At 35.2% G+C, this 14,338-nt stretch overlaps 1 protein-coding gene across 4 annotated transcripts in view; it reads right to left on the bottom strand.

Annotated features, from left to right (window-relative positions):
• Positions 1–262: 262 nt before the first annotated feature.
• The window catches only part of LOC135195639 (pyruvate kinase-like), a 146,308-nt gene continuing 132,232 nt past the window's right edge, over positions 263–14,338 (bottom strand). For 2 of the 4 annotated variants that reach the window (XR_010310202.1, XR_010310201.1), the window contains 2 exons: positions 1,677–1,743; positions 263–367 (listed from right to left, as the gene is read on the bottom strand). Coding sequence is in view for 2 of the 4 variants with exons in the window: in XM_064222001.1 (XP_064078071.1) it covers positions 355–367 (13 nt within the window). In the remaining 2 variants the exon portion in view is untranslated. The remainder of the gene's footprint in view (positions 368–1,676; positions 1,744–14,338) is intronic. The other 2 variants (XM_064222001.1, XM_064222005.1) reach the window with 1 other exon arrangement.

The raw sequence follows: 14,338 nt of genomic DNA, 5'->3' as shown, positions 1-14,338 counted from the left end.
CACATTATTTAAAAATTTTATCCTTTAAACAACCGTTGTATACATAATCATGTACATCCTCTTGTTTATGTTTTTGTGGGGAGCCCTGTAAACTTCCCACAATCACATACCCCTGCATCACTTCCATCACCATCGCATGGCCTTAACTACTTGAGTGAAACGATCTCTTGTGTAGGAGTTTCTTTACAAGTTATTAAACATTATAAATACAGTCTGTTTTCAAGTTTTCAAGCTGAGGAATGGATTTTAGAATAAAACAAGGTTCATTTTTATAGTATTTTATTTTGCAGTAGATAAGCTAATATTTCTTTTGTTCGATCAGAATTTAAAGCTATTGATTTCCCAACTCTTGTCTCATTTGGCAGGTCTGAAATGGTTGCAAATTAATTAGTATGTGTGTAGTTTATATTTATATATATATATATATATATATATATATATATATATATATATATATATATATATATATATATTATGTGCACATATATATTTATACACACAGTCAATCCCCCCGGTTATCGGCAATTTGGTTTTTCAGCACTTGTTGTGTGATGAAGATCTGCAATTTTTAGCGCCAATAATTGGGTATGGCGCTGATACATACCTAACATATCCACCGATCTCCAATTATCAGTGCCGATAAGTGTTCGATTATAAGTGATTTTCGCTTATTGCCTCACCATCAGAAAACAGAACCCCTGCCAATAACTGGGAACAACTTTGTATATATATATATATATATATATATATATATATATATATAATATAATTATATATATATATATATATATATATATATATATATATAATAAAAGGAGCCCATAAAAACACCAAAATATAGAGAGAGATACTATATTTGAGAGACTGCTGTTTCCCTCTTCAGGTAGATGAATGAGAAAAGTTACAGAAAAGGTGGTATTTATACCAAGAGGTCCATCCACAGGTAAGCCAATTTAGGTCACTCCCGCTGATAATCTTCCTTTAATCTTCTTAAGCGTTGGTTGATTGAAAATCTTGTTGATGACATCTGAATCCCATGCTCCTTTTGAGATTTTCTTTCAACCAATGCTTAAGAAGATTAAAGGAAGATTATCAGTGGGAAGGACCTAAACTGGCTTACCTGTGGATGGACCTCTTGGTATGAATACCACCTTTTCTGTAACTTTTCTCATTCATCAACCTGAAGAGGGAGACAGTAGTCTCTGAAATATAGTATTTTTCTCCCTATATTTTAGTGTTTTATGGGCTCCTTTTATTAGATGGTATTCTGTTGTAACAGAACATTTTTACCAGTCATATATATATATATATATATATATATATATTATATTATATAGTTTTCACTCTCATATACTAAGTTTGGTATATTTCATATTTCAAACAATATTTCAACTATTACAGTAAGTTAACATATTAATGCAACTCAGACTTTGGTTTTATTGTCTCACTCTTAGAACAAACAGTTGTGAAGCTCACACAGCAGTAAAATCAAGGATAAAGGTGGTTGTGATTAAAATGTTCCCACACCCATGCAAGCAAAAATAATTACCATTGGTTATATCTCCAAAATATAAAAAACACAGTTTTAGATTCTACTAATTTTTCTTGCTAACCAACTAATATACAAAATTTGAAGTGGCAGAGTAGAATCATAACAAAACTAAAAATTGCTGTACCTTTGATCGATGAAAACACAGCATACCATTTTAGGATGGAAGGGCCTGCATGCACTTTCATATATGACTGTTAGTACAGAAAATATGAAATTAGAAAAAAAATATATTAGTACATACAGGTCTTCTCTAGACCCTAATATCACTTAAGATTAATTTTTTTTTTATACAAAAAACAAAGTACATGTAAATTGTACCAGTGCACTAAGGTAACCAACAATGAGGTGAAATTGAAGCTTTAAGTCCCATTTTCCACTTTTATTTTGAGTGTGCAACTAGCAATTCATTATTATATTTTACCTTTTTTTCGGCGATGGTGCATCAGGGCATCTAAGATTAGCCTTAGGACTTTAGAGGAAGAAAACTTTGTTGAAATACTTGTTCAAGCGCTCAGAAGATACCTTTGAAGGTCTTAGATTTCAGCTCATCTTATGCCACAGTTAATAGGTTTTACCCAAGAACCACTTGTGCATCTTGGCTTTGTTGAGTATAAAGCCATTTTTAATAAAAATAAAGTATTGTATATTGGTCACACACAATGCTTACAGTATTCAATAAGCAGCGATGCAAATACTGTACTATACTACCTTTAAATGGACACAATAAAGGAATAAAAAAAAAACATGGGAAGTTGGAGGTAATGAGATGTTTTATATCAGATTTTATGTCTTGAGGAAAGAGCTCACGGTATCTGACAGTCTGTGAGTGGACAGTTGATGAAAAGAAATCCTGGGGAAAATAGGAATATATAGTAAGCTCATAAGAAATGAGCGTGATAAATATTGCCACAATGGTAGAAAGAAGTGTGGTAATGGTGAAGATGCTAACTAGAAGAAATAAGGGAGTTTTTTTTTTTACATAAAGTAAAGTATAGAAGACTGCTTTAAAACAATGAAAGTGGCACCAATAAATATAAATTTTGGAGAAATGACAGGAAAACACTTCAACATGAAGTAGTAGACAGTTGTGGTTGATGTGGGACAAAAAATGATACAATGAACATTAAAATAATCTTAAGAATGAATGTAATGGAGTTGTTCCTAGTAAATGCTCCATCACAATCAGGAAGAACTTTGAGGGAAACTTTAAGAGTTTTGGAAAAGTTATTAGATGCAGTAACAGTATAAAATGGGGAAGGAACTTGATGATATATCTAATAGTAATTGATATTATTTGGATGAGAAGCACAGATGGCATGAAAGGAAAGGGTAAAACTACTGTATATCAGATGAGGCATGCTTAACACTACATAAATCTAAAGCTGATTTAATAGTGAGGTATATAAGAAAGAGAAACAGTCAAATGAATAAAAACATGAACAATAGCTGGACTTGAGGTTATCTTTTTGATAGTCTGTTTGAGCGATGAACGGTTTCCCAAGCTCAAAAATAAATTCAGGTTGGGCCTACTTTTTTTATGTCCTAAATTCCTACTTCTTTATGATAAAGTACTTCACAATTCGGAAATTGGTAAAAAAAAAAAAAAAAAAAAAAAAAAAAATTGAATTGTAACTTGCAGGAAATGGTATGTTGTTGGAATATGCAGGAGTAATACCTATTTAGCTTTTTGGTTCTACTTTATTTTTTAGTTACTGTTAGTAACATTATTTACCTCCAAAATTACACTGGGTTAACAAAAGAGAATCATTGAGTGAGGTTGAGCGGAGGTTAATGGCCTCTCAGACAGACAGAAGCATCAGTACTATTCTGTGCATGTGGATCTATCCTTATGTTAGAGGGATAACATACTCTACCATTAATGTCCAGATGAGATCATGAGTTTTAATTACCTTTTGAAATTGAAAACATATTTACTATGGTACAAGTACATGCGGATATCTTGACAATGCAAATCCATTAATTTTGACCTCTTCCTTTCTTCTTCCTCAGGATTTTTACTATCTTGTTATTTTATAAAAATGAAGTAATACTGTAGTATTACCCTCACACACAAATAGTTATTCTTCACTGCTGGAAAAGTAACAAAAATGCAGTCTTTTATCAATTACTGTTCAATAAAAAATGAATAAGGAAATTATTTTATTCACAGAACCAGTATACAGTACTGTGGATACATAAATTAAAAACTAAAATTTAAAAGAGAAACTATTAAATAAGACAGGAAAAGGTCTACAAATGTTCCTTGCATGAATGGTTTAGCCAACACTACATACATATATGTGCGTATATCTAATAAATTGTTAGAGAACTATCATGGTACTGTACATAAAGTAGAAAAAAAGTAATGCAATCCAGTCAGGTTGGGTGATTTCTGTCTGTGATGACAGGTCATCTGGTTCAACTTTTGCAGGCAGTCCCCGAATTACGACATTCCGAGGTTATGGCACTTTTCAGTTACATTCATCGGAAATTATTTCCAGGTTTACGACGCATGTTCCAGGGTTACGCTGATTTGACGGAAGAAATATGACTCCAAAAATGCAAAATAATCAATATTTGAAGGTTTTTTTGATGAAAAATGCATTAAAAATGCAGTTTAGTACATAGTTTTTAATACACCCAAAGCGTTAAAAGTAAGGTTTTCTTAGGATTTTTGACGATTTTCCGGCTTACAATACGTCTCAAGAATGGAACCCCGTCGTAAGCCGGGGACTGCTTGTATTTTTTTTTAAACTTGCTGATTAGAACACAATGCATATGTATTGTATCATTTATGGTGTAAAATCTTGGATATCTTTATGTACATTTGTCATGCATTCATTTGAACAAAAAGATAATGTATGATACAAATGCCATGTAAAAATGGAAAATGTTAAATGTAAAGTACTATTCAAAACATCATAGATGTCTGAAAATTATGGTCAAAATATAATCTGTACTAGTTGAAAGTAGCTCAAGTTTTAATAATTTGAAGAACATTTCTACCATTTTTTCTTTTAAGGTGGGGTCATCCAGTGAAAAATGACAGTACCCATCTTAAGAAACTTTAAAAACAGACATTATGGTCAGTTCATGACTACGCCTTGACAAGACATTCCAAATGCTTTTTCATGTTATAAGACCTCTTGATTCTTTTACATACTTTTTAGTAAATTTTTCAAAATGCTTTTGAGAAATAAGCAACAGCTTGAACATTTCAGAAAGTAGCCTTGCCATTTCATTGGGGTATTCTTATGCAAGAACTTAACTGTTAAGTCTGACTGTTCAACTGATTAAAATATTCCAGTTGTTCATACGCAAACAAACCTTTGGTCTTAACAAAAGGATAATTTCTAGCGCCTAGCTGGATCCGGTTAAAAAAACAGATGAAAGCAAGGAATCTTGTGATATTTGGCGTAGATCGGGTGAAGAGTGGTCAAGTACCACCCACCTACGCCACTGTGTCAGTCTTTTCTTTAACCGCCTGGGCGAGAGTCGTGGTTAATCTCTCTTGGCCTTTACCCGGTTCATTGCCCGTTTCGCTTATGTTTAGTGTGTGTGTGTGTGTGTTTGGCTGATATTATGGCTTCTTCTCCTCCTTCTTGGCCTCGTCAATGTGTGTGCCCCGAAATTCCAGGTTTTCTGTGTTCTCATTTTTTGGCTTCAGCGGTGACTGATCCCCACATCACGTGTAGCAGGTGCCGTTCTAACTTTTGTACTATAATGAATCCTTGCACAGAATGCCAGGCATGGCCTAAAGAGTAGTGGAAGTCGTTTTATAGCAAGAGAGAGCATCGGAGGGTTTCGACTCTTCCTTCATGGGAAGGTTTTTCGCCTCTTCCCGATGCTTCGTCTCCTGCAGTATTCACCCCCCATAAGAGCGTTGTTCCTGTGTCTCCTTCCTTTCTTCCATTGATTTGTCGCTGGAAGTATCGGAAGGCCACCATGCTGATGTTTGTAACGTCGCCTCTTCTTCTTCTGGAGTTAATTAAATTCCCGGGAAGGGGGAGGCTTTTTCATCATTCTCATTTATTCCAGAGTCAGAGGCGTCCAAGATGGCGGCAATTTGGAAGACGCTCAGGCTAGGGGGTTCCCCGTCCTTGGAGGGTTTGCTAGCGCACTTTATGGAGGCTCGCTAACCCACTCCTCAGGCAGGCCAGGCCATCCTCCCTCCTCCCGGCCTAGTCTTCATGGGTAGCCGAGGTCAGCCATCTTGTATTGCTCCGCCAGTGACTGCTGCCGCTTCTTCGAGTCAGAGGGAAGCTGTCACGGGATCCGTCGTTGTGTATTCCTCCGCCAGTGGCGTCTGATTCCCCTTCAAGAACTTAATTGTTAAGTCTGACTGTTCAACTGATTAAAATATTCCAGTTTGCATTAACAACCCCAAATTCATTGCAACCCAAGTACAGTATGCTATTGCAAGTCGTCATCTGCTAGTTGTTTGCATATGGATATAAGCACCCAATATAAGTTTTGTGTAGTAGCAGTTTTCAAACTTGGTTGTTCATATGTGGAAAATACCTTCAGTCTTAACAAAAGGATAATCTTCTTGCACTAGCTGGAAACCGAGTAAAAACAATCAAAGATTGTAAAGCAAGGAATCTGTGGCATCTGGCAACTCATACGTATACGAGGTGGAAGCTGGTCACTGACCAGGCATAGAACCCTTGTGCTGCATCAGTCTTTCTTTGACTGCCTTAGGGAGCAGTCACTTGTGCTCTCCTTCCCAAGCCAGTTGCTTTGTTTGCACATAATTTCTTTGTTTCAGTGTGTTTGTGTGAGTGCCTTGTTTGATTATCATGGAGTCCTCCAATTTTTCTAGGTCTCGTCAATGAATGTGCCCGGGCATTCAGGGATTTCTGTGCTCCAGGTTTTTGGCGTGCCAATCTAATTTTTGCACCATTAATAATCCTTGCCCAGAATGTCATTCCTGGCCTGTGTCGCAGTGGAAGGCATTCCTCAACAAGAGGGAACATTGAAGAGTATCTACTTGTCCTTCTTGGGAGGGTTTTTCACCTCATTTGGATGCTTCAGCATCCCCTTTCTTCCAGAAGCATTCCCTCTGCATTGGTTTGTACTGCTGTCTCCTTCCTTTTCTTCCACCTATTCATCATTGGAAGTATCAAGAGTTGCACAGGAGGAGTTTGTTTAATGTAGTCCCCTCTCCCGCGGGATATCATGTCCTTCCTGAGAGGGAGGAAGCTCTCTCTGGCAAGAAGTGTCATAGAAGGAGTTATTCTTTCTCACCTACTTCTAGCAAGAGGGAGTAAGTACTCATCCTCCATCACCCTCTGCTTCATTTCCTTCTCCTCCTCCTCACCCTCATGTCAAACGGAGAATTCAGGACTTTGAGGTGTCTTCTGCGAGTGAGAAGAGTGCTTCACTGACTTCTCTACAGGGACATGTCTCTCCCTTACATGTATAGGTACGTGGCCCTGGAAGTGATAGTCTTCCATCTCAACCATCTCTGTCTCCTGTACCTGTTTCAGTCCATCGTAAAGATGATAAGGCTTCGATTAAGAGGTCGAAGGTGCCTGCCATGACAGTGTTTCCTGCACCTTCTAAGGATTCTTCTCTGCCAATGTGTTGTGGTTGACGGTCGTGAACGTGTGGCGACTTAGGTCTGTGGATGTGTTTCACGTTTGTCTTCCAAACACCGGGACCTTAAGGATCAGTTTCCTTTAGGACATTTGCTTTGGTGTCGTTAGCTGTCTCGGGACCATGTACTTGACTCGTCACACGTCCATGTACGTGATTCGTCCTGTAAATGTACACAGTTTGGATTGAGACAGAGTACATGTTTCTTCAATTGACCGTGTTCCAGAGCTTTATGTTTTAGGATCTTCAGTACTTAAATGTAGCTCAAAAAAGCAGCTCCTACTTTCAAAACAAACGAAACATTGCAGTTGCAACTACTATTTGTGGCATGTGGTAATCATCATCATATTGTAATGCTAAGGAACAGTGGAGTTGTATTTCATTTACATTATATATTGCTTTACATTAATATGGGAAACTAGCAAATATGGTCCTAGGCAGCTTCTTCTTTCACTTGAATATGGTTGAGTTTTATCTTCCATCAATCTCAGTTGTATAGGTTAATTTTGTAATCTTTTTTTGGAAACTCATGGAGGACACTACTACTGCAAACTGCAGTGACTTGCTTGCAGGATCTTGAGGTTGCCAGTGGCAGGCACATACATATTACAGTGTATATAGATTACTATAGCAAAAGAACGCCCAAGCTAAGCCAACTGATATACCAAGGAGAACAGATCAGTAATTATCAGAGATTTTTGGATGCTATGCTCCCAGAGTAGTGTACTACTTTCTACTAGATACTAATTGTTCTTCTGTGAGGGAAAATTATAATGAGGATACTCAGGCTTTCCCAGAAGGTTTGTAGTTTTATCATATATAGTTAGCTTACCTTCAGAGTTCATACACAATGTCAGCAAACTTAAAGAATGCATGGTAGATTGTGTAGTGTGTTCCTCAAGTACAAGTAACAAAGATCTGTGGTAGTTCTAGATTATGTGACTGACTCATACTCTGCAGCCAAAGTATGAAGTACAAAAGACTCATCAGCTTCTAGGACCTTATCTCAAAGTTGTTAACCAATTTGTTTGCAATTTACAGAACAAAATTTCATAAACCTCAGATAAACATGCTTACCTTTGAAGGGCTTACACATCAATCATTTAAGAGTTAAATGTCTTTGTCTTTGGAATTGCAGTTTTCTGGGATCATAACTTTAGATATGCAGTGAACAAATCAATAAGGAATGATGATATTTATATAAATACAGCTTGACAGATTACTTATGATATATAAATACAGCTTGACAACAACCTAAGTTATGCTAGGTGAATATTCACTAGCTATGGCCCATGCTACACTACACTTGAACTTGTATTAGGCAACTTCAGGCTTAATGGAATGGTAAAGGTAATTCTAGTCCACAATGAATTACAATTTGCCATATTGAAAGCAAGGCTACCTGTACCTGATGTATTGCTACGCTAGTTTATATAATTACCACTTGCAATGGCAAGTGATTCTTATCATGATCTAAGGACATTAGGTTAACTATAGTGTACCATGCAAAAAGTTGCAGTTGGCAAGTGTTAATGCACAAGGGCAAAAGCTAGGGTAAGGTACAAATACCTGCAATGGGATAAGGATGTTCAGTTAAATTTTTGGGACAAGATTAGATTAATACACATGCTACCTTGCAGCAATTACTTAAACTAGGTTAATATGGGCTGCATACTATCTACTGTTGTCATTCACTATCCAATAGGTTAACGTTTATCAAGATTTGAGTTTAAAGTTGTGATCTGGTAATGAAAGTATCATTTTAAAATTCGGTTTTAAGTTGGAATACAAAAATAATCATTTAAGTTAGCAACTATTATATTGGTGCACTACTAAAAAGTGACCTGTGTCATTGTACTTGTTGAGCAGAAGTCTGGTAAGATTAGTTATATAGGAAATATATTAGCTAGGAAACTCTACTAGTAGAATTTTTGGTAGATGAAGGCGAAAGAGAAGTAGAAGAGAAACGCAAACCAGGATGTTTGCGATACGAAACTCGTAAAACGCAGAAAAGGGACTGAGTGGGACATAACAAATATCGATGATGCAAACTGTTAGACGTAAACTTTGACCCGTGATTAACGAATAACAAGTGGGTGGAACTAGCTTACGACTACTCACAGCATACACCCTGATTTGTTAGATGTCGTCGCCAGAAGTGGTAGGCATTAAAGATTACCCAATTATGAAGAATTAGGGTGGTCTTAAAAGGAATCCAGAAGAAGAAGAGGCGGAGCCAGAAATCAGAAATTGGTCCATAGTTCAGTTGGAACGATGGAAAGAATCAGTTAAATACTCACTTCTGGACGCATAACATGTGTCAGTTTAAACTCCGTTTATCCTGTGTCATTAAGACTTGTGTGATAGGAAAATGAAATTGTGTGTTACAATAATAATTAAGAACAAAAAAAAAAACGGTGTTTAACTTGCCCAGAATTCTAAAGGAAACCAGTGAGGGTTGAGTCTTCCACCCCTTCACTCACCTGCTGCTAGTCAACTACCTTGTTAACAAGCTTCAATAACAGGACCAGCTTTTGCTGAAGGTATTTTTCAAATAAGAGATTCTCTTTAAAAAGTACTACAGAGCATTATTTACAATAGTTAACAATGAGTAACGTGTAGAATTTATATACAGTTATAGAATACTATGTACAGGCATGAAAGTTTTATACTGCCACAAAAATTTCCTGTGTATCCATATCCAACAAATTAAAAATTGGTCTTGACTTTACTCTTGAAGATTTATTGCATGAGGATTAACAGTGTACAGTATACTATATTTAGTATTCGATCTCGAAGCAAAACGTTTACATAAATTTTGTTGAAAGGAAAACTTGCACCAGGTGCTTGAAAGTGGTTCACAAAATGTATTTATAGATTACAACCTCGTTCTACAAAACGGTTGTTCTCTGTGATTCCATGTCCAATTTACTGTACCTAATGCTTTCTCCAAAAATAGTAGTATACGTAAATGGAGAAGCATTATATGCGGTATAGATCTTTACAAAACTTATACAGTACACTGCATTTTAGATCACTGCACATGTTATATACACAACTATATGTACATTAAAATTACTGCCTTCTCATTAATTTGTAATGGGACTAGTGTATATATCCTTGAGGACGTGATCTGATTTAGGTAATATATATATATATCTCATATTTATAAGACATATATACATATAGTTCCATTATATCATTAATTTGTATAATATCTTGGAGGATGATAGAACTTTATATATATAATCTATATATACTATACTATATATATATATAGATTATATATTTGAAAGTAAAATTGGATAGATGAGTCTCAAGTACAACAATTTAACCATACTTTATTTTTCAGTTTTAGGCCGTGCTGATATACTGTCTGTTGCATGGATATACATATTCGTGTCTGTATACAGTACATTTGCTAGTACGTACTATAGAGGTACGTAGTATACGCAAATGGTCAGTTGATCTGTTTGAAATTTGTATCAGCAAACTCAATGCCTGAAAAACATACGAATGGGGCAGACCTCCAACAAATTAAATTACCCAAAAACTTAATCCATGAAAAATACAAATGAAGCCACATACAGTATTCCTTAGATATTTCTCTTTTAACTCAACATCTTTTAAATGCTTTTCTTACCTTATGTAGCTAAGTGATGTATACTGTACAGTATTGAATTGTAGTTAAGATCCTACTTCTGTATACTACTACAGAAGACATGATGTAAGTTCATAATTTGGTAGTTTTACTTTAGCTTTAGAATTTAAGTACAGACTCAGGTTCTCATGGCAATAGAATCTAGCAAGTACTACAGTAATGGTATTTTAACATATCAAGTCTGTATTAACAATAAACTTTAATTTAAAACAACTTGCGAGATTGGCAGATTTACGTACCTGTTTAACTTTTGCATTCTCTTGTCTTTTAACTGAACTTTATCATGTTGATAAGATTTTATACTTCTTGAAAATTGATAAATTATCCTCTATATTGAAAATTTGTTGAGAAATTATCACCTATTGCCTAGTCCATTTCGTATTTTCAGGTTATTACTTTAAGTTATTACATACTTTTATTTAAGTGATGGTAAAGCAAAAACATATGTAACTCAACTTTCTTAATATTAACCAGATGATATTGCCAGCAAGCAAAAGTCTTGCAAATCATCTAACATATAACTCCATGTACAATCCATATCTTATGCTATTTTCCAATACATTTCTTCAACATTTCCGTGTTGCCCGTATTTTCCTGATTCCACTATGTATTTCCAGGAGTAAAAAACTGATCATAACATTATTTTATTGACTTGAAAGGTATTATATTTTAAGCAATACAACTTTCACCTTTTTAGGTTGTAGCACATGTAGAAAGGGAGGAGTGGGGTTCAGATAATGTGTTGTTGGTGACTATTAAGCAGTTTAACCAGACCACTTAGTCAAAATACCTAGTAATTCATGTAGAGCTAGCCTATGTGTAATGATGGGGCATGGGATGACATTGGTATCAACAGTTATATAAGTTATTATCTGATATTAGTTTTTAAATTTTTACTGCTATTCAATACACCAGAGTTGGTGTGTGTATTTAATACATCAGAGTTGGTATGTGTAGTGCTTATGTCAGCAGTTTAAATTTTTGTTTCCTTCATGTGTTGTTTATGAGTTCTTGCATTAATTTCTTGATAAAGCTGTGGATACAATATACGTACTTGTGAAATATTGTCTGAAAGTGATAGCCAAGTGTTCATGAAAATGTGGTATGGTTATTCAGATATGTAATGTAAAGTGATTGAATCTACCTTAAGCAAAATACCTTGCATCAAGCCAGTGTTAAATATTCCAAGAATTTTAATTTTTTGCACTATTGTATTTGTTATGAAACCATCAATCTTAAATAACCTTACTTCATTTGAAACAGACCTAAGCTCCTTTGCACATATATATACAATTCAGCTTGATCACAAGGTGATACTCTTCTAATTCTTGTGTGACTTCATTGATACGTATCAGGTAGTGCATTATGTACTGTAGTTCCCATTCATAATAGTGTGCCATGCATATTTTATTGTTCATTCACTTTTCTTCATCTTATATGTAGTAATGCCAAGTGTTCAGTGAGATTTTTATTTTAACCATTTTATCTTTCAACTGGTGACTGTCACTGTAGTGTTATGAAACAAATTAAGATAAATCATAAAAACTGCAAACAGACGGAAAATAAATATATTGCAATAAGTAACTCAATACTAACAGTATTCAGACAAGGATGTCTGTACATTATATATATGTAATATGAAGGGAGTTCCCTGTTATCAGTAATCCAGTTTTTTGTCTAGCGCCAAAAATCAGTGCCAATTTCCGGTTAGCAGCAATTTTCGCTTATCATCAAGCTGTCGGAATGGAATCCCTACTGATGACTGGGGACTGCCTGTATACAGTCAACTCCCCCCCCCCCCCCCCCACCCCCCGTATTCGTGTTCTCAAGAATCACAAACGCGCCTATTTGCATATTTTTCTGTGGAACCTATCTTAAAAATTATTCGCGGGAGGACTCGCTCATTTGTAGGCACTAATTAGTGTATTTTGATGTTATTTGCTTGACTAAATACATTTTTATGATAAAAAATTATTTACTAATTTTCAAATAGTAATATTGATTAATACTGCATTAAGTTTAATAATATTAAATATTAAATAATAAAAATAATAATTCTCTCTCTGTCTTTTACGGAGATGTATGTTTTTTATAAATAAATTACTTACTAATTTCAAATAAGTATTAATATTAATGTAAACAGCAATAATATCAATTCATTAAAGAAGTATGTACTATAGTGAATTAGATTTTAGTTTTAAATTAATAAATGATGTAAAGTTTTAAAGGAATATACTATATACATATCATCCCTAGTCTTTTTGCCAGAGACTTGGAAGAAAGGGGGAAAGGGTAAGCCTGTCACAAATGTCAAGAAACCTGACAGCAAGGGTGGGGGAGTGTTGCCATCTTAGTGGGTCTCTAGTAAGAGCAGCCAACTTGGCTGTCAAAGGATATACATACTATATACATGTACTAAAATCTCTCTCTCTCTCTCTCTCTCATTTTTACTGAGATGAGAGAATTTTTATGGTACATGAATGTGCTATGTATTTAATATTTTCAAATAATAATATAACTAATTAAAAAATTTGTATGTGACAGTATTTTAAAGAAATAATATAACCTTTCCATTTCACTTTTAAGTAAGGATAGCTCTCTCTCTCTCTCTCTCTCTCTCTCTCTCTCTCTCTCTCTCTCTCTCTCTCTCGCTCTCTCTCTCTCTCTCTCTCTCTCTCTCTCTCTCTCTCTCTCTTTTGGCTGGAAGTGTTAGAAGTATATATTTTTAAGGTTACTAATGTTAAAGAGGAATTTGAAATTATTATATTAATGATATATAATCTCAAAGATTAATACAGTAAAAAGATAATTCAAGTTTAAATTTGATGTAGGATGTTATTTAAGGTATATATTCGGTATTTGAACTTTAAAGATAGGCAGTTATGTATAAGCATTTGTAGAGGGGATCTAAGTATTTGCGGATTTTAACTATTCGTAGGGGGTGTCTGGTACACACACACACACACACAACCCCCCCCCCAAATACAGGCAGTCCCTGGTTATTGGTGGCCTTGGTAATAGGCAATCTGGTTTTATGGCATTTGTCTAGCACCAAAATGCACCGATTTCCGGAAATCAGCGCGATGCATATCTACCATACTACTATGAGATTCACGGTCTCTGTAACACGGTTTTTTGGACTTTGCTCCTTGTCAAAGCATCGGATGTAGCTGAAAGTTGACATATGTATATTTTACAACCACACACAAATTTTGTCAGCATTATCAATAACCTAAACCCAATAGTTTTAATTTTTATAGAGTAAAAATGATCTAGTCGACGCCATGGCCAATGATTACGAGCCAAGAGTCGAAAAACATTCATTACGTAAGCAAGGTAAACAAACACCTTTTTACGAAATGTTGCCCCGCCCATCCACCAGACAGAAATTCCATCGGCTCTGAAACCCAAAGACTTTATGAATGGCGGAACGATACATAGATGTGGGTGGGGTATCAGTGCTAGCGTAGTAATACTACTGTAGCAGTAGTGCCGCAACAGTATAGCAGTAATATACATGAATTAAA

The sequence above is a fragment of the Macrobrachium nipponense genome, chromosome 16, assembly GCF_015104395.2.
Source record: "Macrobrachium nipponense isolate FS-2020 chromosome 16, ASM1510439v2, whole genome shotgun sequence".
NCBI lineage: Eukaryota > Metazoa > Arthropoda > Malacostraca > Decapoda > Palaemonidae > Macrobrachium > Macrobrachium nipponense.
This window is presented reverse-complemented; position numbering and strand designations above follow the sequence as displayed.